This window comes from Phacochoerus africanus, chromosome 1, assembly GCF_016906955.1.
Source record: "Phacochoerus africanus isolate WHEZ1 chromosome 1, ROS_Pafr_v1, whole genome shotgun sequence".
NCBI lineage: Eukaryota > Metazoa > Chordata > Mammalia > Artiodactyla > Suidae > Phacochoerus > Phacochoerus africanus.
The window spans coordinates 111,010,089-111,032,154 of NC_062544.1; the positions used below are offsets into that span (position 1 = coordinate 111,010,089).

The 22,066-nt window shown below is 54.8% G+C and overlaps 2 protein-coding genes across 31 annotated transcripts in view; one reads left to right on the forward strand and one right to left on the reverse strand.

The window, feature by feature from the left end:
* Positions 1–10,141, forward strand: part of DHX30 (DExH-box helicase 30) — a 30,306-nt gene extending 20,165 nt beyond the window's left edge. For all 8 annotated transcript variants that reach the window (XM_047773169.1, XM_047773196.1, XM_047773205.1 and 5 more), the window contains 16 exons: positions 2,220–2,521; positions 2,959–3,079; positions 3,818–3,967; positions 5,663–5,815; positions 6,166–7,002; positions 7,252–7,327; positions 7,413–7,517; positions 7,770–7,945; positions 8,108–8,314; positions 8,404–8,485; positions 8,556–8,749; positions 8,891–9,050; positions 9,147–9,304; positions 9,397–9,500; positions 9,578–9,717; positions 9,815–10,141. In XM_047773169.1, the coding sequence (XP_047629125.1) occupies positions 2,220–2,521; positions 2,959–3,079; positions 3,818–3,967; positions 5,663–5,815; positions 6,166–7,002; positions 7,252–7,327; positions 7,413–7,517; positions 7,770–7,945; positions 8,108–8,314; positions 8,404–8,485; positions 8,556–8,749; positions 8,891–9,050; positions 9,147–9,304; positions 9,397–9,500; positions 9,578–9,717; positions 9,815–10,068 (3,219 nt within the window). In that variant the 3' untranslated portion in view covers positions 10,069–10,141. The remainder of the gene's footprint in view (positions 1–2,219; positions 2,522–2,958; positions 3,080–3,817; positions 3,968–5,662; positions 5,816–6,165; positions 7,003–7,251; positions 7,328–7,412; positions 7,518–7,769; positions 7,946–8,107; positions 8,315–8,403; positions 8,486–8,555; positions 8,750–8,890; positions 9,051–9,146; positions 9,305–9,396; positions 9,501–9,577; positions 9,718–9,814) is intronic.
* Positions 10,142–10,683: 542 nt separating this feature from the next.
* MAP4 (microtubule associated protein 4) overlaps positions 10,684–22,066 on the reverse strand; it is a 172,475-nt gene continuing 161,092 nt past the window's right edge. For 8 of the 23 annotated variants that reach the window (XM_047773001.1, XM_047772965.1, XM_047773026.1 and 5 more), the window contains 5 exons: positions 21,052–21,165; positions 19,154–19,246; positions 15,923–16,004; positions 14,866–14,978; positions 12,865–13,172 (listed from right to left, as the gene is read on the reverse strand). In XM_047773001.1, the coding sequence (XP_047628957.1) occupies positions 12,960–13,172; positions 14,866–14,978; positions 15,923–16,004; positions 19,154–19,246; positions 21,052–21,165 (615 nt within the window). In that variant the 3' untranslated portion in view covers positions 12,865–12,959. The other 15 variants (XM_047773018.1, XM_047773010.1, XM_047773126.1 and 12 more) reach the window with 8 other exon arrangements.

Here is a 22,066-nt window from a genome sequence, read left to right on the forward strand (position 1 = left end):
ACTTTTCTTCCCAAACCAGCTATCTTTATTAAGCATTGTCCTCAGGCTTGGTGTGAGTGCTGGCAGCATATAGGTGATTGAGGGTGCTCTTGGAGCAGCCACAGCCCAGAGAGGAGGTGCCCCCACGAGGGAAAAGGTGCTCCTCAGCCTCCTGAATAAAGCAGTCTGCTGTTATTGAAGAGTGAGTAGAAGTTTGCCAGGGACAGGGGTGGAGTGAACACCACAGACACAGGGTGCTGAGGCATGGCACCAGGCACATGAGGGCAACTAGAGAAACATGAATCTGGCTCTGAGTGTCAGGCAGTGGTATGAGAGGTGGGCAGGACCTAGAACACCAAGGCCTTAGATGTCTCAGGTAGCAGACTTGATTGATCGTATGGGTTTTGGGTCTGTTGACTGGTGGTAATTGATGGAACGATGGCAGAGCCAGTTGCCTCTAGGAGTAGTCCCCAACAGCATCGGGGTGGGGCAGGAGCAGAGATAGGGACAGGGGTGCTAAAGAGATCAAAAAGACAGTGACTGGTTGGGTGAAGGAGGAGGGGAAATAGAGAGATGGGGAAGCAGGAGAGCCCTGGAAGGGAAGTGGGTGGGTGGGGTTTCTAGGGAGAGCACAGCAGCAAGCATTCAGGGGCCTTCATCAGGAATGGCTCAGAACCAGTGGTGGGGGTGAGTGAGTGCGAGGGAAAAATGTGCCATCCTCCTAGGGAAGGCCACAGGGAAGAAGATTGTATTTGTTTCTGTGGGATCAGATAGCCCTTGTAAAGAATGAGGCAGAAGCCTGGAAGCTGATCCTTGAGCAGGTACTCATACTGCTCTGGCCTGAGTCCCTGTGGCTTTCATGTGTGTGGCATGTCCTTTCCCTGTCCTTCGTCGCAGAATCCTATTCTCTTGCCCCTATTCTTCCATTCAGACTTGACCATCAATTTGTCAAGTGCCCAAAAAAAATCTACCCAGACTTTGATTGGAGTTATGTTACATGGGTCAGTTTAGGAGGCTTTTATCTATGAAAGTTTTATCAGGAAGTCCCTGATTTTAGGTCCTCTTGCCAAGTGTTACATTTTAAAAAATATATAAATCTACTCCTTCAGAATTATCTTATTAGTTCCCATTGTGGTTCACTGGGTTAAGAACCTGATGTAGTCTCTGTGAGGTTGTGGGTTCCATGTCGCCTTGCTCAGTGTGTTGAGGATCTGGCGTTGCCACAAGCTGCGGCATAGGTCACAGATGCAGCTCGGATCTGGTGTTGCTGTGGCTGTGGTGTAGGCCAGCAGCTGCAGCTGTGATTTGATCCCTAGCCTGGGAACTTCCATATGCTGCACATGTGGCCCTAAAAAGCAAAAAAAGAAGTTTATCTTAGGTAGGTTATGGTTATTGTTGCTCTTGTGAATAGAACTTTCTTGATTACAGTGAAATTTCAATTGGTTCTTTGAGAAATCTAAGGTTTGTTATGAGTCAGGTGGGCTGAAGGTACACCACGGAGAGGGGCCTGGACTCTGGCTCTTGCTGTCCCCTGTCATGTGACCATAACGTTAGGAACCCTCTTGATGTGTCCCTGGCTTGCCCACGTTGTCCTTACCATTCCCAACTGGAATTACTTGACCTTGTGCTCTATTCATACTCTTTTCCTATTCTTCTGGCTTCTCACTTACTTTTTGTTCCTTAGACTCTGGTTGCCTGTGTTTCTCTTCTGCCTCTTAGATTCTGAGCTGCTTGAGGGCAGAGCCAGGTCTCCTGTTGGTGCCCAGAGTGGCCGGTATGTTGCTTTGTAAATGCTAGAGAATCAGCAAATATCTTATTTGATTTTCTCTAGGAAATAGTGACGCTATAATATATTTAAAAGTAACATTTTGGGTATAAATGGCTTTAAAAACATTTGGTGTTATTTCTAGAATTTGTTTGTAACATAGAATTGTTGTGTCAGAGGTTTTATGATGTAGACGACACACTTCCTAACTGCTACACTCTGACGCGTCCCATATCACTTTGTGAGTGCATCTGCTTTCTGTTCCCCTGTGGGGTTTTTGTCCGGTTTGTTTTTCATCTGTTAAAGTTAGACAAGTGCTCTCTGTGCACAACTCTGGACTAGGGGCTGAGATGAGTAGACAGGTGAAAAAGCAGGGCTCCCACACATGAGGGACCTATGGTGTAACTGGGCAGGTTCTGAGCAGCCTGAGGTGTGAGGATGGTTTGGACCCTCACAATGCCCCTTTTTTCCCCAGGGCTGGGGTCTCCTGGGTCCCCGGAATGAGCTGTTTGATGCAGCCAAATACCGAGTGCTAGCTGATCGCTTTGGCTCTCCGGCTGACAGCTGGTGGCGCCCAGAACCCACCATGCCACCTACTTCCTGGCGGCAGCTGAATCCTGAGAGCATCCGGCCAGGGGGACCGGCAGGCCTATCACGCACCTTGGGCCGGGAGGAAGAAGAGGATGAAGAGGAAGAGCTGGAAGAGGGGACCATTGATGTCACTGAATTTCTGTCTATGACCCAGCAGGACTCCCACACCCCACTCAGGGACTCGAGGTACAGCCAGAGGCCAGGGATGTGGGGGAAGCTGGCCGAACCTTGACATGGGGATGGGGGCGTGTTCCCTGGGAGTGCGTGTTCTCAGGCAGGAGGGCCCCTGCCCCGCAGCTTGGTCTGTGTTTTCCTTTATTCACTGGTATGTCAACCCCAACTTGGGGAAAGCCTGCTCTGCCTCCCTTGAGCTCACACTTGGGTCCTTCAAAGGCCCAGCACCTACTCTGCCTGCCCCCGACCCCCATCTGTGGGGGGAGCTGAGGGAGTGCCAAGGGCTGCGTGTCTTAGAGGATCACAGGCCAAGCAGAGATGCCCCAGCCTATTTCATGCCTCCTGACTGCCTACAGCTGTAACGCAGTGTCACAGCCCCTGGATCTCAGAGCAGGTGGAATCGGCCCAGGAAGAGAGTGCTTTCTCACCTAAACTTTTGGTCGTTGCAGGGGGGGTTCCTTTGAAATGACAGATGACGACAGTGCTATTAGGGCTCTGACCCAGTTTCCGCTTCCCAAGAACCTTCTGGCCAAGGTTATTCAGATAGCAACATCGTCCTCCACAGCCAAGGTGAGCTGGGTTTCCTGGAAGTGTCTGGGTGGGGCGCTGGCTTGTCAAGTCTGGTTTTCCCCAGGACATGTAGGAGGGAGACTACAAGTGTGCGGGAGGGCCAGATACACCTGTTCCCCCAGCCTCACCTGGGCCAGGTGGGGGGAATTTGGGCCCCTCGGAGGGTGCCACAGCAGGGACAGAATGGAAGTCACAATACAGGGAGGGGCTGGGGACTGTAGGAGTGGAAGCCCCCTGTGTTCATGGGTTTCGGGCAGGAATGGAGGGGTTGAGGGCTGGTGGGTGGCTGCCTTGCTGAAGTATGAATTCATTTTTTGCTGCCAGGCTGAGAGGCTTTGGTTAAGCAGAGCGTCTCTCCAGGCTCAAGGTGTTTTTATTCCCCCAGACTGTGCCTGGTTTTTGGCTCATGTTGGCAGTTTCCTCCCAGAGCTGCCATCACACCTGTTTGCCTCAAAGGTGCTGAGAGGACAGTGGGCTAGGAGGGCAGGTAGTGGTGTTACCCAGATGCCCTCTCCTGCTGTGAGATGGTGGTACCACGGGAGAAGCATGGTCAGGATGCCAGAGCTGCAGCTCCATGAGACTGACTTCTGCCTGTGCAGTGGCTCTGCTTTTGTGGCTGATGTTTGGTACCTGCTGGAATGGGGGTTAATTCCATATCTGGGTTCGTCAGCATTCTGCTAACACCAGATGTTTCAATTTTTAGCCTTTTTGTAACCATCTCTCTTGCGCTTCATGTAGAACCTCATGCAATTCCATACTGTGGGCACCAAGACCAAGCTCTCCACCCTCACCCTACTCTGGCCCTGTCCCATGACCTTTGTCGCTAAAGGGCGTCGCAAAGCAGAGGCAGAGAATAAGGCGGCTGCCTTGGCTTGTAAGAAACTGAAGGTGAGTGCAGGAGGGTCCCTGGTGTGATGCATGAGCTGTCTTGGAGTTCCCTGCTACTCCTGGCAAATGGTCCACTTTTCCAAGAAATGAAATCTACCACTGCCAGGCTTTTGGCCTGGGCACAAGAGTATCTGGTATACAGACCTTGCTTTCCACAGCCCCTTTGCAGGTGCTCTGCCTGGGGCCTGCACTGTCTCCTGGAAACGGGGTGAGGCCAGGAGGAGACGTGCTCATCATTTTGAATGACATTGAGCTGGAGGAATGATGTCTATGTTGAGGGAAGACCTATTGTCTAGAAAGATCTTGGTAACTTGGGCTTTGTGGCCAAAACAAACAATGAGACATTTATCTGGGATGAAGATTGAAGGGGTCAATATCCAGGCGAAGGCAGTGTGGCTTACAGCCGGCAGTCCTTTTGAAACAGCTTTGGATGTCAGCCAATGGTCCAGTAATGCGAGTTAGTACTCTGAACCCAGACTGGTTCATAGAACAAGAGGAAAAAGGCCCTGTTTTACTCTGGATGGTCATATGGTTTTGGTGCCTGTTTGGTTCTAGGAACTGAATTTTAGATACAGCTGATGGTTAAGGGGTAGCAAGATCCTGGAGAATTGGAGAGGGATGGGGTCAGGTAAGCAGTGAGAGAGAATAGATGTGTTGTTACTTGTGGCTCAGAAGGACAGAACTGGGGCCAACTGGGAGAACTTCAAGGTTGTCTGAATTTTAACTTGATAAGATGCAAACAGTGAGGAGAAGCCCCCCAGCGTGGAGAGGTCTGTCTGAGGAAGGCACAAGCTTCCAGGTGGCAGCAGTGTTGTGGAGCAGCTGGCTGCCCGGTCAGAGAGGCTGCACCTAAATTCTCTCCCCAGTCCTAGGAAGGAGGTGGCCTCCCCTGCAGCAAGTGGCCTGTTGACACCTCATGATCCTGGGACTAGAGGAAGGGAGTTTGTCCCTGAGGTGATAGACTTCTTAAAGGGGAGTGTTTGCTCAGGGCTTTGGAAAGTGGAATCCAGACCTGATAGACTAGGGGAAAATGGCAGGTTTTCACATTTGCCTGATATGTGGAATGCTTTATCTCTGGTGTGGTGGTCTTAGGCATTTAGGGAAGTAAGACGCAGTTTCCCTTCCAGTGGCATATTAAGTTGTGTAAGCAGAGGGCTTGCCATGTCCATTTGTATGATGGGGTCACAGATGGAGTGGGTGTCATGCAGATGGTGTGGCAGCTGGGCCTGGAAGGCTGTGGAAGGTTGGTGAGGCAGGAGAGGAGCCTGTGAGGTGTGTTGTAGGGGCCGTAAGGGCCTGGCCCTCCTATCTCCAGGAGGTCAGTCTTGGGAATTCATGGAGGTGGGATGGCTGCTGTGGGGGCTCTGGCTGCTCAGGGAGAGGTTGCGCAGAGGCACTCAACCTGGGTAAGTGGGAGCTGTTCTCAGACATGTCAGGTCTTATTTTTCTTGAATGATTTTTAATGAGTGAGTGTGTGTGTGTGTGTGTGTGTGTATACACATGTATGTATGTATGTATGGGGGTAGACAGTTGGATTTTCCTGGTTCTTAATTTCTGCTTCTTGTACCATGTGAGCTCAAACCCAGAATGTCTTAGAAAAGAGGTTGCTCTGCACAACCTCTGGAGATCCTGAGCAGGTCTGGGTTAGCTCTGGAGAGACGAGCGTAGACCAAGCAGTATGTGTCCTCTCTGCAGAGCCTGGGCCTGGTGGACCGGAACAATGAACCACTTACCCATGCCATGTATAACCTGGCCTCCTTGCGCGAGTTGGGCGAGACCCAGCGCCGGCCGTGTACCATCCAGGTGCCTGAGCCCATCCTCCGCAAGATAGAGACCTTCCTGAACCATGTAAGAGGTTCCCATCCCCTCACCTGTCCTCATCCCCTCACCTGTCTGTCTGCATCCCCCCCTCCCCATCCCCCATCCCCCCACCTGTCTGTCTGCATCTCCCCAGACTGAAAGCCTCCGCCTGCAGCAGGCGGTAGTGAATCCCCACTTCCCCCACTGGGGACCCCACAAGGGTGCTGGGAGCACCGTTTCTCTGAGCAGTCCAGTCTTGTCCACAAGTGTCCTGGGGTAGTCCTGCCCAGTGGGTTGGGCCACAGCCTCCAGCCCTGATGAAGCGTGTGGAGGGGCTGGTTGCGGGTAAATGAGAAGGTATTTTTCTTCACCATTTTGCTGCTCTGTCTGGCCCCCAGTACCCCGTGGACAATTCATGGATTTCCCCAGAGCTCCGGCTGCAGGGTGACGATGTCTTGCCCTTGGGCAAGGACTCAGGGCCCCTGAGTGACCCTATCACAGGCAAGCCCTACGTGCCCTTGTCTGAAGCTGAGGAGCTGCGACTGAGTCAGAACCTGCTGGAGCTGTGGCGACGGCGAGGGCCGGTCTGGCAGGAAGCCCCCCAGCTCCCTGTGGACCCTCATCGGGACACTATCCTCAATGCCATCGAGCAGCACCCGGTGGTGGTCATTGCCGGTGACACGGGCTGTGGGAAAACCACGCGCATTCCCCAGCTGCTGCTGGAGCGCTACGTGACCGAGGGCCGCGGCGCACGCTGCAACGTGATCATCACCCAGCCGCGCCGCATCTCGGCTGTGTCCGTGGCACAGCGGGTCAGCCATGAACTGGGCCCCTCCCTGCGCCGGAATGTGGGCTTCCAGGTGCGGTTGGAGAGCAAGCCTCCGGCGCGAGGTGGCGCCCTGCTCTTCTGCACCGTGGGCATCCTGCTGCGGAAGCTGCAGAGCAACCCCAGCCTGGAGGGTGTGAGCCACGTCATTGTGGATGAGGTGCACGAGCGGGACGTGAACACGGACTTCCTGCTAATCCTGCTCAAGGGCCTGCAGCGGCTCAACCCAGCCCTGCGGCTGGTGCTCATGAGTGCCACCGGCGATAATGAGCGCTTTTCCCGCTACTTTGGTGGCTGCCCTGTCATCAAGGTGCCCGGCTTCATGTACCCCGTTAAGGAACACTACCTGGAGGACATCCTGGCCAAGCTGGGCAAGCACCAGTACCCACACAGGCACCGGCACCATGAGGTGAGGGATTGTACCTGCCCCGTCCTGCCCTCAGCTCCCGACCTTTGCTCCATGAATTCCCCTCTTTCCCAAGCAAGCCTTGGTTTCCTTGCTAGAAATGGGAACCATCAGGCCTGCTAGATAAGGGTGTGGCGAGGGTTGGAGGTGATGTGTCACGTGCCTTGGCCTCACCGAGCCACGGTGGCCTTGTCCTGTGCATGACCCTTGGCCCCTGGGGCTGTGACTGTGGCCTCTCTTCCCCCATCCCAGTCTGAGGATGAATGTGCTCTTGATTTGGACCTCGTCACTGATCTCGTTCTGCACATTGATGCCCGCGGGGAGCCAGGTGGGTGCTTGCCTCTCTGCCTATACCCGGCCTGCCCTCCATCTGCTGGGAGCCACCAGCTCATGCCTTCAGGGCCTCTTTACAGGTGGGATCCTCTGCTTCCTGCCTGGCTGGCAGGAGATCAAAGGAGTGCAGCAACGCCTCCAGGAGGCCCTGGGCATGCATGAGAGCAAGTACCTCATCCTGCCAGGTGAGAGTGTGGGAATGGCCTCTGACACTCAGCTGCCCTTTGTACTGGAGGTGGACTCTACCTGGGGCTCAAGGGCCTTGAGTTTCTTACCAGGCTGCACTACTTTTTGCTGTCTTTGTGATTTCTACTGGTGATATTACTGATTTAGACCTCAGTTTCATCAAGATAGTGTCAAAATCCTTGCCTGCCCTCACATGGGGAGGTTTTGGCAGGAGCATTGCTCATGACCAGTGTGTTCTTGCTGTCCGCCAGTGCACTCCAACATCCCCATGATGGACCAGAAGGCCATATTCCAGCAGCCTCCTGTTGGGGTGCGCAAGATTGTCTTGGCCACCAACATTGCCGAGACTTCCATCACAATCAATGACATCGTGCACGTGGTAGACAGCGGTCTGCACAAGGAGGAACGCTACGACCTGAAGACCAAGGTGCCACTCAGCTCCTGGTCCAGCCCCAGCGAGCCCTACCCTGGTCTAGTGTGTCTGGAGAAGGCCACACTTGTGGGGTCTCACTAGGCTTATGTGGGGGGGGACATTGTGGTTGAGCAAGACCAGGGGATCTGGGCGGCTGCTCACGTACCCCTCCCCCAGGTGTCCTGCCTGGAGACTGTGTGGGTGTCACGCGCCAATGTGATCCAGCGCCGGGGCCGGGCAGGCCGCTGCCAGTCAGGCTTTGCCTATCACCTCTTCCCGAGGAGCCGGCTGGAGAAGATGGTCCCTTTCCAGGTGCCAGAAATCCTGCGCACACCCCTCGAGAATCTGGTGCTGCAAGCCAAGATCCACATGCCTGAGAAGACGGTGCGTAGAGGCAGGTGGGGTAAGCCCTGGGGACATACAGGCAGGGCAGGGCGAGGGCTGATGGGGGCTCTGGCTCATTCGTGCTGTAGGCAGTGGAGTTCCTCTCCAAGGCTGTGGACAGTCCAAACATCAAAGCAGTGGATGAAGCTGTGATCCTGCTCCAAGAGATTGGTGAGTAGGGCTGGGCCAGGCCGGGCTTCGGAGTGGCTCTCTAGGGCGGGACTGACAGCTGAGCTTGCAGGGGTGCTGGACCAGCGGGAGTACCTGACCACCCTGGGGCAGCGCCTGGCTCACATCTCCACCGACCCACGGTTGGCCAAGGCCATAGTGCTGGCCGCCATCTTCCGTTGCCTGCACCCGCTGCTAGTGGTTGTTTCCTGCCTCACCCGAGACCCCTTCAGCAGCAGCCTGCAGAACCGGGCGGAGGTGGACAAGGTCAGACCCTGTGCCTACGCGTGGCCCTCCGCTCTCCCTTCTGGCCCTCCGCTCTCCCTTCTGGCCCTCCACCACCTCTTGCTCAGAGGTGGCCTCCGCCGGCCCCTGCCCTGTGACTCCAGCATCCTCCTGCCCTTCCAGGTGAAGGCGCTGTTGAGCCACGACAGCGGCAGTGACCACCTGGCCTTCGTGCGGGCTGTGTCTGGCTGGGAGGAGGTGCTGCGTTGGCAGGACCGCAGCTCCCGGGAGAACTACCTGGAGGAAAACCTGCTCTATGCGCCCAGCCTGCGCTTCATTCATGGTCAGCAGGGTTCCACCCTTCCCACTTGCTCTGGGCCTGGGCACAGCCAGCTGTGACCCAAGGTGCCCTAGGCTCACCCGGACTTTGCCTCCCCAGGACTCATCAAGCAGTTCTCAGAGAACATATATGAGGCTTTCCTGGTAGGGAAGCCCTCAGACTGCACGCTGGCCTCTGCCCAGTGCAATGAGTACAGTGAAGAGGAGGAGCTGGTGAAGGGTGTACTGATGGCGGGTCTCTACCCCAACCTCATCCAGGTGCTGCCCTGGGGGAAGGGGCACCAGGCCCCAGCCTCTCTGCCCTCCCCGTGCCTTACTCAACCCACCCACGTCTTCCTTCATCCTTGCAGGTGAGGCAAGGCAAGGTGACCCGGCAGGGCAAGTTCAAGCCCAACAGTGTCACTTACAGGACCAAATCTGGCAACATCTTGCTGCACAAGTCAACCATTAACAGGTGGGACACCGTCAGGCTGAGGTGGGGCAGCGGAAGAGGTTCAGCGGAGGGTGCTTACCCAGCCCTTTGTTGCCTAGGGAGGCCACACGACTACGGAGCCGATGGCTGACGTATTTCATGGCCGTCAAGTCCAATGGCAGCGTCTTCGTTCGGGACTCCTCCCAGGTGCACCCACTGGCTGTGCTGCTACTGACAGATGGGGACGTCCACATCCGTGGTGGGTACTTGGACCCTTCCTGTCCCACCGCTCTTCAGCTGGTTTCTCCTCAGGGGACTGACCTCACCCAGCTCACCTGGTCTCTCCCTTCCTCTAGATGACGGGCGCCGGGCCACCATCTCCCTCAGTGACAGCGACCTGCTAAGGCTGGAGGGCGACTCACGTACCGTGCGGCTGCTGCGGGAGCTGCGCCGGGCCCTGGGCCGCATGGTGGAGCGGAGCCTGCGTAGTGAGCTGGCTACCCTGCCGCCCTGTGTGCAACAGGAACATGGGCAGCTGCTGGCCCTGCTGGCAGAGCTGCTGCGCGGGCCCTGTGGCAGCTTTGATGTGCGCAAGACAGCTGACGACTGAGCCCCGTGTCTGCTGGGGCCATGTACAGAGTGAAAATGTTTATTTAAAATAAAGTTCTATTTATCCCTTGTGAGCATCGCTATCCACTGGGGCTCCTCTCTCAGGGCCTTAGTGCTCTGGGCTGGGGGCCACAGCTTCCCAAAGCAAGAGGAAATAGGAAGGCAAGGAAGAGAGGACATCCCCTGGGATGGGCATGGGGAAGAAAAATTTTAGGGCAAGGAGGGGCTTAGAACTCACTCCTCAGGAGCTCCAGCCACCTGTACAGCTTACTGGCTTGTGCTGCTTGGCCCAGCCTAGTCCTTGCCACGGCCGCTCATAGGCACTGTTCTTGCAGGTGAGGACAGCTAGTGTTGAGCAGCCCCTGCCCTAGGTTTTTCTTCCTGGGGTATGGCCCAGTGTGGAGCTTCCCTCAGCCTGCCTGTCACCTAGTCCAGGCAGATGGAAAAGTTCCACAAGCAGCCAAGGCCCCATCAGGCCCTAACCTTTGGTGAGGGGCTGAAGTCAAGACTGCATATGCTATATACCACTCCCTCCATGCAAGGGAATCGCTGAGAGGGGGTGGGGTCACCGATGCTGGAGGTGTGGACAACCAGGACATACAGAAGACAAGGCCTGTATGGGGCACAAGAGCTTTATTTACTCCGAAAATGGTTAAACAGAATCACAGATGGATACAGGTAATGGCTGAGCCATAAGCAAATCGGGAAGTACAGAAAAGTCCCACCCGCAATGGCTACAGAGCAGTACACAGCACACGGGCCTCTGGTCCCACCTGCCTTCTCAGATTCTCTGGCTTGTGGGACCCTTCAAGGGAGCTGTGACCACACAACCTTTCAGAACACTGACCACTCCAGCACCCCCATGAGAGCTCTCCACTGGGGTCCTTTCCCACCCCATCCTTGGCCAAAGGAGTAAAAGGATCCAGAGGCTGCTGTCCACCTCAGCATCCCTTTGGCCCCAGGATCAATGTGGGGGGAGCAGGTACCTTTAGGCCTGGCACTGTCATCCCACTGTCTCCTGACACCCCCTCCCAGTGGCATCAGGTCTATGCCTGGGGAAGTGGGGATGTGGTGTCAGACCTGCCTGAAGAAAATGCTAACCCTGGAAATGCAGAGAACCTGCCACAGCCATCGATCAAACCTAGTTCAAGCCCCCACCTTCTCTGCGCCAAGGGACACTGGGAGCTGAGGTGGAGAGGGTGAGGGGCCAAGTCTGTGGCAGCCTCCTTGGCAGCAAGTCTGCACTGCAGAAAATGCTCTTCCAGAGGAGAAGCCCTGGAGACTCTCAGGCCATTTCACTACAAACTGTTATGTTTTAATCCTTTATTAGAAACCATGCAAACTTTAATACAAAAAAATACAAGTGCAATAAGAATCTTCGTGTCAATACAATTCCCGGGACTCATCATTGCAGCCATCCCAAGACCAGGCCTGGCTGGGACATGCCACCCTCAGGCTGGTCTCCCCTCTCCTCTTATAAGGGAGGCAGGATGGTCCATCTCATATCCTTATTTTCAAATTTCCAGACCTGATTCCCCACTATCCATATGAGTGCTGGACATCCTGGGCTCGCTGGCAACTCAGGGCTTGAGTGTCCGAGGCTGCAGGCCTGAAAGAGGTTGACCTCCATGGCCCGCTTCCAGCCCCCGTGTCTCCCACCAGATCCCAGGGAATGAGACAGACACAGATGCCAAAACCAGCCTCTTGGTTAGAAAAGAAAAGCAGCATACACACACAATGCTAGAACCACCAGTCCACACTGACCAGCCCCTAGCGTGCCCTGCCTGCTTTCCAGGCCACGGGCCTCACACTGTGCCTGCCCCACCCACACCACCTCCAGGGGGCCCACCTGAGCTGCTCAAGCCAGGACAGGCCCCCAGTGCCTGGCCTCTCGGCTGGAAGCTTCAGGATCTCCCCTCCCTGTCTCTTTTAACACCTACTGAGGACTTTCATTTAGACATGGCTTCAACCTGCAAAACTACTCCACCGGTTTTTAGGTTATTTAAGAACAAACAAAAAAAACCAGAAAAAAAGATAAAGTGTGACAGCAGCTAGGCAAGTATGGGAAGCACTGGGGACAGGCAGCACTGACCCTGCTAACTTGTGGGAGGGGCAGCAAGAGGCGCCTGGTGCCACCTGCATGGGGGGCACCATTGTGGGGTCAAAGGGAGAGGCAATGGCTTAGCGGCTCCAAGGGACAGTCAGCGCCCAACTACCGAGTACACACCCACTTCCACTCTTCCCTCCAGGGGGACCCAGCGAGGAGGGAGGGTATGTCAGTTTTTCTTGGGTTTGGTCCAAAAAACCCAAACAAAGAAGTGGTTGGAATCCAGCTCCCCTCACCCCAGCCCACCCCGATCCCCAGAGATCCCAAATTAGCCTCCCCCACCCATTTCCCACCCAACCTTCTCCACAGTGCAATGGCGCAATGGTGAGGATAATGGTGAGGATGTTGGTGAGGATCAGAGCTAAGCAGGGAGCTGGGCCTGGGTGGCTCGGAGTGGAAGGAGTGTGGGGGTGGCAAGCAAGGCAGGAGTGGGGAGGGCCTAGAGGGCTGCCTGGGAGAGGGAGCTGGCCACCCGGGGGCCTGAGCTGGGGCCGCCAGGGAAGTGGGGGGGGCGGGAGACAATGTCGGCCCCGTGGTCGGTGCGGGCCCTGGCGTTTGCCCGGAACGTCAGCCTGTAGGTCTCAATCTGCAGTGACACAGGAGGAGGGAAGGGAGAGGGTAACAGGGGAGACAAGAGGGGGGACACAGGATGGAAGACGAGACCAGAATGTCATCATTAGATGCCTGGAAAATAAAAGGTTGCTTCGTTAAAATTCAGGCCACACTCTAGTCAGAAAACAAAGGAGTTTCAATTTGTAGCCAGTGGCAGGGCCCCTGGCAGGCCCTCAGGCCAAGCCCAGCCACTTACTTGTCTCCTGGATCTGGCTGTCCAAGGTCTGAGCCTCCCTTTGGTCACCACCCCCTGCCAGGGTGGTGTGGCCACTGAGGCCACTGGCTGAAGTGGGGGCGCCAGCTTCAGGCGCTGCCTCAGGGATGGCAGGCTCCTCCCCAGCAGGGGGGCCCGGACACGGAGGGGCCTCGCTGCCACCGCCCTCAGTCTACAATGAAACAGTGGGGGAGACAGTGCAGGGTCAGTTGGGGAGGGCGTGGGATGGCAATGGCAGTGGATTTCACACAAAGCCCCAGCCCCAGCCCCAGCCCACCCCGCAGCCCCACGAGCTCGAGGTTCACAGTTACCTGGGGAGTACGGACCAGTTGCTCCCCACCCTCCCCCCAGCCTCAAACTCCTGGCTTGAGTAGCTGGGGCAGGGCAGGAACACAGGCTCTGGGGCAGGGAAGTGTGTCTAATGACACACTCTGGGAGCCACAAGGCTTTGAAGCCTCTCAGATGCCAGGCAAAAGGTGCCTGGCTTCTCAACAGGGCTGACTGATGCCAGGTCAAAACAGCAGTTGCAGCAGATGGTTAGCAAAAAACCTGAGCGACAATCTCCAGTTGGCGGTCTGGACTTGGCTAGTAGGCTCAAGGAGCTGAAACTCGGCTCCTGAGGGGTGCAGGCTGCCACCTCAGACCTAAGGGACCCCGGGGCACTCCTGACACACACCATGTGTTCAGAGAGGCTTTCTCGGCCACTCCCAGGGCAGCCCTGCCTGTTGATCCATCCTTCTTGAACCCCTGACACAGGCCTCCTCTGTGCTGGGCAACTATCTGGGACCTGGAGGGGATGGACTTATGGGAAGAGTGGACACCCAGTGAGAGTCAAGTGTTGGGGGTAGGAGGGGTGGAGGCACTGATGAGCTGGCACACCTGAGCCCGGAATGCCCAAAGGGGACAACAGAAGACTCCATGGTGGTTTTTAATCAGAATTGTGCAAGAGTTGGGCCTCCCTGTCGGCAAAATAGTTCCAGAAGTGCTAAGAAAAGGAGGTAATGTTAATAAAGTCCACAAGACTGGGGGTCAGAAAAGCCGGGTGAGGGCCCTGGTCCACACACCCTCAATCATGTGGCTTGGGACAAGTGACTTCACTCCAGTTAGCACCCCCAAGAGACGAACCAGAGAGGAGCTCCTCACAGGGTACGGAGCATGACCTGAGAGCCTGTGAAAGAGTGGGAACCCCAATGGTCACAGGCGTCAGTCAGGGCTTCAAATGGAGCCCTGAGGGCACAGGACAGAGCAAGGGCTGGGAAGGACCCACACCAGGCAGTCAGATGCAGGAGGAAGGCCCACAGCGCCCCTCTGGTCCCCTCTCCCCGAGCAGCCACAGCAATCAGCAGGCTCAGAAGCCTGCAAGATGCTAACTGTATGGGCCCCCCACCCGCTGACAGGACACACAGCATCTTGGCACACACAAGATCTTACAGTTAGTTCTATGGAAGGAGGCGGAGGGAAGAGAGGAGGGAAGGGAGGAGGGGCCCAGCCAGGCTCAGGGCTGGACGCCCTGCTGCTCGAGTGCTCTCCAGTTCCTGGCCGCACGGGCCTCCGGAGCAGAGGGATGCCAGGGGACCCTGCCCCAGCCCTGTCCCTCTGGAGATGGCCGAGATGGACTCAAACAGTAAGGCCGGCCATGGGTCTGAGGAGAAGGTGCTGCCTCCAGCTGGAAAGACTGGGTAGGGCCCCTTTACCCCTCCTACCTTGCTCTGGACTGATGAAGACAATGGAAACAGCGATGGTGCAGGGGAAACAAGACAAGTGGAGACTGAGGGGCGGTGACAGGCGCCCACCTGCTGGGACCCAGACTCCAGCCACACAACCCAACCCCCCGAGCTTCTTCCCCCTGGGCACCTATTCACTACCTTCACGGCACCACCTGCAGGCAGGTGGCCCACGTTGTCAAGGGATCCCACTTTCGCCTGGGCCTTCTCCTTGAAGTTCAACTTCTGACTTTCAATTTTGACATCTCCTCCACCTGGAACCAAAAGGGAGTTGGTGGCTACAGGGGAGAAATGCCTCTACGGGAAAAGCCAGGAGGCTGGCCAAGGACTGGACTGTGCCCAGTCCAGAAAGGGGAAAATGCGACCTGCTCCTGGTGACTCTGAGGACAAAGAGGCACAGTGAACACATACTTGGCCAAATAGGGCTCCTCTTCTCTAAGTTAGGCAGAGGCAATCTCGCCACGCAGAGAGAGAGGAGGAAAGTTATCTTCACCACCACTGTCTGGCAAAAACTGGACCTCACGTCGTTCACTAGGGAAGGAACCATTTCCCAAGAGTGGATATTCCAGAAAGAGACCAAGAAGGAAGGTCAGTTAAGGGCCAAAGTGTTTTGATCCTTTTAAGTTGTTCATCTTACACTTTTTGCTGAGAGGGAAGGGCATTTTCTTTGCCTTCACCTTAGGTAGCCTGGGATGACGGACCCGAAACACCAGACCTGCCAGCCAGTGTCTGCTGCTGCTGACATCCAGCCCTGGGGACCAGGACATATGAGCCTGAGGGCAGATCCGAGGCAAGAGCGCAGGCCCTGCTCAGCCAACATGCCAGCTGCTCAGAGGCCTCTGCGAGGGGGCTGGCCACATATGCAGCTAGAAGAAAAGCCTGCATCGCTGTGCTCACAAGGCCCGTGCCTATGGGCTGAGGTGACACTCCTGAATGGCTGTCTCTTATTGGAGCTGGTTGTCAATGTTTCACTGCTGGGGACACCCTTTGCTTGTGAATCTGACAGGGAGGCCTAGCCCCCACTCTTGAGAGCTCCTTTAGCAGCGGCTCCTGCACAATGTACACAGCAGGTGCTCAAGATGCTGCCGTGCAAATGGCAGCTTCTCCTCCAACTAAGAGATCAGCATCCCTTTCCGACAAGGACTGAGGACTGTGTTGTTTCCACTGCTGTGTCCTGGGTGTGGAGCGCTCTACTCACCAGGCTTGTGCTTGATGTTAGCCTTGGACCCACACTTGGAGGAGACCTTAGAGATGTCCACCTTCTTATTCTGAATCTGAACCTGAGGAGAAAAACACCAAAAATGACTGCCTCAGAGCGAGGGTGTGTTGTCAGGTCCAACTGCCTTGCTCCTTGTGCAGACACCATTCACAGAGTACCTGTTTCCATCAAAGCAGCAGCCCGTGCTTTGTCTCATCTTTCCAACAAGGCTGCAATTCTCCCACAACAGCAGGAGAAGTGCACTTCCCCAGCCACTAGCCTGGCAGCTGCCTACACCAAGCCACCACTTGTCCTCAACAATGACCTCATCTTACGCTAGCCCCAGATGACCTGTGAGGAGTCTGCAGAGGTCACACGCCAAGGCTGGGCTCTTGCCAGGGGGTGGAGCCCACACATCTCTGACCAGTGTTCCACTCGGGAAGCCTAGTCCTCAGTGAGAGGAGCTGACGCAGGGGCGTTTCGCTTCACAGACGTGTTCCAGGAGGTAAGTGGGGAAGGGAAGAGAGTACAGAGGCTCAGCACGGCACATCTCTACCGAGCTAGGCTCTCATGGGCCAGGCCTGGGACATTGCCAGCTGCCAGCACCACAAGGAGACAAGACCACAAGTTGTTTCTCCTGAGAGAAACCACTGCCTATGCATGTCTTGCAAAAATGTGGGGGACAAAACCAAACTTGAATCGATCTAAAGAAAACCATGGAACAAAAGCAAGATGCTAAGTGAAACCATGCGGATGTCATCAGCAGAATCCAAATTCTAGGACAAACCACTCAGTTTACTCAGGAAACATAGCACTAACAAAAATGAATGAGACAACGAAAGAGTCAAAGAAATAAGATTATAAGAGACAAATGAGCCAGTCACAGCTTAGGGACCTTACCTGTATCCTGATTCAAATAAGCAAACCCGTTTAACATGTTATCGGGTTTCATATTATATATATGTCTATTAGACAATTCTAATCTTTTAAAGCTATATCCTGGAGTATTTGCCAATAAACGATGTGACTAGCACTGGCCTTAAAATACTGGGGTGGGCATATGTAGATAAAACCAGCCACAAAGATACCACATGAGGCTGAGTAAAAAGTATATCTGGTTTATCTTACCATTTTTCTACTGTTGTACATGTTTGAAAAACACATGTTTTTAACAGCTTAATTGCATCTCACTCACTTGACAAAGCCTGCGGGCCTCTGAGAATGCAGCTCTGCCTCCCTAGGCTGGTACACAGAAGAGCCACAATCTGCTTCCTCACGGTCCCTCCTCACCCCCTGCCTCAGCCACTTGCCTCCACTGGATGCTTTGGCTGTTGGGAGCCACGTGCTACTTACTTACTGCTCTGACCTAGGACGTGTGTTTCTCATGCTTCAGAGGCTGGCCCCAAAGTCCACCCAGGCGAATCTGGTGGCCTGCACAGCCCGTACACAACCAATCTCACATCCCCTGCACCTCGCTGCTGCACTGTCTGCTCCTGGCCCATGGGCCTACTGACGTATCAAAACTGCTACTGAAATGGCACGGCCAACAGGTCTCAGGACCCATTAAATACCCCTCCTCCTCTTGAGGGCAAAATGAAACTAAAACTGCCACAAATTTAACACTGGGTTCAGCTACGTAAGTAACTGCTGGCAGCCATTCTTCTTCCACGGCACGTGTATTTGTGGTGGCTTTACTGAGGGGAGGATGGGAGCCACAACAGCACCTTAGTCCAGGCTTTTCCTCTCATCTTCCCACCTGGAAACACTGTCACAGGCGGTTTCCCAATGCTCTGCTGTTGAGGGAAGCCTCCTAAAATAAAAATGCTTTTAAAGAGCACATTTCCTTGCCAAAAATAATCTTGTTTGAAGTCATGTGTAAGCAGTGTGGGAGGACGACAGTAGCTGATAGATAAATTAGGACTATTTTCAGAGCTCTGACATACACCACATAACATATATAAATGCATTTCTGTCTCTCACACACACACACACACACAAAGTGACCCAGTTCCCTCAGAATCCCTGTTCCCCTTCTGTTTTCATCTAGGCCAAAGTCTGTGAGGAAATCTAGGGCCTTTGCCTACCTGAGCCCCTCACAGGATGCATGCATCTTTACCATCTTAACCAGATGCTGCCTCTAAAAGCTTCGCAGCCGCCCGCCACCAGCATTCCGCACTAAGGTGGCTAATGTCTGGCCAACACAGTCCAGCTGAGTGCAGAGGGTATGGTTTCTGTCCACAGCAGGAAGAGCCGGTGGTGGGGTCATGCTCAGGCGCAGAAGGGGAGTCATGTGGGCCAGGAAAGGGATGCTTCATGTCGGCACCCCCACAGGAGAAGCGCGGGGTGGAGGACTTTGCAGGCCATGGGCGGGACAGCACGACTGCCGAGGGGGCAGGGGGATGGAGCCCAAAATTGAGGAGGGTAAGCAGAGCAGGACTGAACCCAGGTCAGCAACGAGAAGGAGGGACTGAATGAACCCAAGGGAGACCAGGATGAGGTGGCTCAGTCTCAGGGATATGCGGAAAGGCACGGTGTTGGCCCTCCACATGCCAGGTGACAATGGTGCTTCACCCAATCTCTCCCTAGATCAGGACCTCCCTGAGAGCTGGAGTCACCCGTGTCCCCAACACAGATCTTAAGGGTGGCACAGAGCAGCACCATGAAAAATAGGATGTCTGGATGGGAGAGGGAAGGAGACAGAAAAAAAAGGAGGGACAGGAAGGAGGAGGAGGAGAAGGGAATAGAAAGGGAAACCATGGAGGAGGGAGAATAGGAAGCAAAGAGGGAGGAGGGGGCAAGGAGAGAGGAGGAGAAGGAGCCAGAGGGAAAGAGCGCTGGAGATGCAGGGATGGGCAGGCGGACACGGTCACGAACTCACGGGTCCTGCAATGACGACGACTCACGGATGGGTTCTGGAGAAACCTGGATGTCTGCGGCGCTCAGACCAGGTCTCACACAGCAGGAGGAACCAGGCCAACCCCTAAGGCCAACCACCCACAGGGGTGAAAAGATGCCAGGTGGGCGTCACTCAGCTGTCCTTTAGGGGCTCACCAGAAACACCTGGACCAAACACCCTTGTGCACTGGGGGCTTGCCTCCCTCTGCTGGCCTGCCTTTGAGAGGAAGCCCCGGGCCAGGCTGCGGCCCTGCCAGCCCAGAAGGGTGGCCCTCTCCCCAGCGTGGCCCAGAGTGGGCTATGCTCAGACACGAGCTGCCCAGAGCTCATACTTACATTACCACCTCCAGGGACATGCTTAATATTGTCCTTGGAACCACACTTGGACTGAATATGGCTGTAGCTCACTTTTTTGGAGACTATCTGGACCTGGAGTGTTAGAGAACAGAAAAAACAACACAAAGGGAGGGCTGGTTAGAACTGACACAGGGCAGTGAGATCACACGTGACCACAATGACCAGCAGAAAGTGGTGTTAAAACTCTGCCCCTACCTTCAGCAGAGCAGCTGTGGAAAAGCACAAGGGAAGGAACGTGAAAGAGCAGGAAAGAGAGTGAAAAACGTGAACAAAGGGACAGAAGACACGTCCAAAGTGCTATACAGTTGTCCTCACTGCTGCGAGAGGGTGGCTGTGGTTCATAAGGCCCACCCTGTCTGCCTGCCCCGCCTGCCCCCTCGCTGAGAGCTGGGCACAGCACCCGGTGGCTCCTCTCCACAAGGGCCCTGCTCATCCAGACCCGTCCGCACCCTTAAATCTAGGGCCTGGAATTGCTACAGCCAGATCTCCTGTGGGAGGCACAGGCTGCACGGAGAAGCAGGGGGCAGCTGGCTCCCAGCCGAGATCTGATGCTAATAGGAAGGGACCAGTTGGCGGGACCTGCCACGCAGAGCCCTGGGCACGAGGGGGGCGAAGCTGCAGGTGCGTCCACGCCTCCATGCACATGGCCCATTTGTCTCAGGGCTCAAGAAAGCACAATCCAATGGAGGTTTAGGTCTTCTTCTTTTTCCAGTCATGCCCACAGCATGCGCAAGTTCCCGGGTCAGAGAATGAACGAACACCACGGCAATGACATCAGATCCTTAACTGCTAGGCCACCAGGGAACTCCCTAGTCTTCTTGCTGATTTGAGGGTAAACCCCTACTGCAATCCCCCGATGCCCAGTCCTGCACCCTGTGAGTTGCACATGCAAAGAGACCAGACTCTGGGGGCACCTCCAGGTTCTAGGGTCTGGGCCAAAGAATTCTTTTGGAGCCTTCTCAAGAGAAAGCTTCCTTCCTGCCTTTCCTTAGAGCCCTTCGCAAATGAGGTAGCCCCCAAACTGAAGAGTTCTTCACAGAGTAATCTACCCTGAGAAACTCCAACCGTTTCTTGCCTTTTTCACAACGTCAATGATGAAGAACTGCTGAGCAAACCATTTCCTAATGAGCCCCGGTCTGAACCAGAAACCTCCAGGACCTCTAGAAGCCCTGAGCAGTCTTGGTACAGCCTTCCTGGCCTGCCAACTGCACAAAGTCCTTTTAGACCCCCGACCCTGGGCCCTAAGGGCTGGAGCTCAGGCTTCTCTGGAAGCCCCTGTCCACCCACCTGCCACAGCTAAGGGCAAAAGGTTCCCAGGGCAAGAGGAGGGGCTGGCTCCAGGGCGAGGAGGCAAAAGGAAAGAAGCTAGAGTTTCCACTCAGCTCGGCCATCCAGGTGACACTGCACTCTCTTCTGCCGAGCGGGTTTCCGTTGGGGATGAGCACCCCAACTTTCAGAACAGAGGTCCTTGGGCAAAGGAAGCACTCGGCAGTGCTAGGAGAGGGGCCTTCAGTGCAATTTGAAGCACACAGGCCATGGCTTACCATGGAAGAAGCTGTGTTCTCTATTTGTGTGCATAATGGGTGAGTTTCAGATCAAAGTCAGTGTGAAGGAAGTAACAGTGTTTGGATCCATTTTTTCCAGCGGGATAACCATTCCCCACAGGGCTATTGGGCTCCCAGCTCTGCTAACTTTCAGGGTTAATAGAGAAAGTTTTCTGATGCCTGAGTCATCAAACGCAGAGGAGGGAACATGGGGAGAAGTAGAAACTAGTTAAGGACAGGAAAAAAGTGCAATAGAAGGGAAAGTGACTCAGGCTGGAAGAAAGAGTTTACCATCTTTTACCTTCGAGAGGTAAAAGTCTAAATAAAACTCACTTTCCCAGCGGGTGGTTTCTGTGCACTGCCAATTGGGCCGGCTGCTTTAGTGACTGCGTTAGGTTCAGGCTTTCGAGCTGGAGCAGCTGCCTCTGTTTTTTTCTCTACTTTGGCCTGGATGGAGATAAAGGGAGGGCAAATTTCAAACCAAGAGGATAAAAGCCCAAATGCTAAGAAGGGAAGAAGTCTATAGACAACTTGAATCCAGGTCAGGCCACCATGCAGACGGTTACCCTTGCTCCTGGAAGAAACCCCACCCATCCCCCAGAGCAGACCAAAGTGGAGGGAGAGGGGCTGCAGATCAGTTTCGAGGCGCGAGGAAGAGAACAAGACACCATTCATAGATAAGGGCAGGAAGGAGTGCTAAGTGAGCGATTTTCTTCTGAATGTGTACTGATGTTATTGTTTTCAAAGCACAATGCCCCCTCCCCATGTTCTGATATGCTCCAAGCAAGCTGTCATGGTCACAGGGGGTCAGAGGGGGGAAGCATCACACCCTCGGGTATATTGGAACAGAAAACACCTTCATCACCAGACCGAGTTGCTCAACTCCCCACCAAGACTTCTTGCAATTTTTGCGCCATGAAAGCATAAGAGCAGAGAGTGGGGGTAGGCCATCAGCACCACAGGCCCTGAGGCCTGGCTGGGTCCACTAGAGCCACAATCTCTCAGCAAAAGCAAATCTTAGGCCCTTAACCCAGTTTCCATCAGAATCTTCCAATGGTACTAGAATGCTACCCCATTTTGGACCCTCTTCCACTTCTGAACAGCTCTGGATAGAAGTAATTTAAGTATCCTACCCTGAATGGGAGGCGGTGCAGTGGTGGTTTCAGCACTAGAGAATGATAGAGGAGATAAGAAGGTTACTGATCCAGGGACTGTGAACATGGACTTGTTTTCACACACCAAACCCCCTTGGTTGTTAAGAGTTAACAAATTATTTGGGGAGTTCCCAGTGTGGCGCAGCAGAAAAGAATCTGATTAGGAGCCATGAGGTTGCAGGTTCGATCCCTGG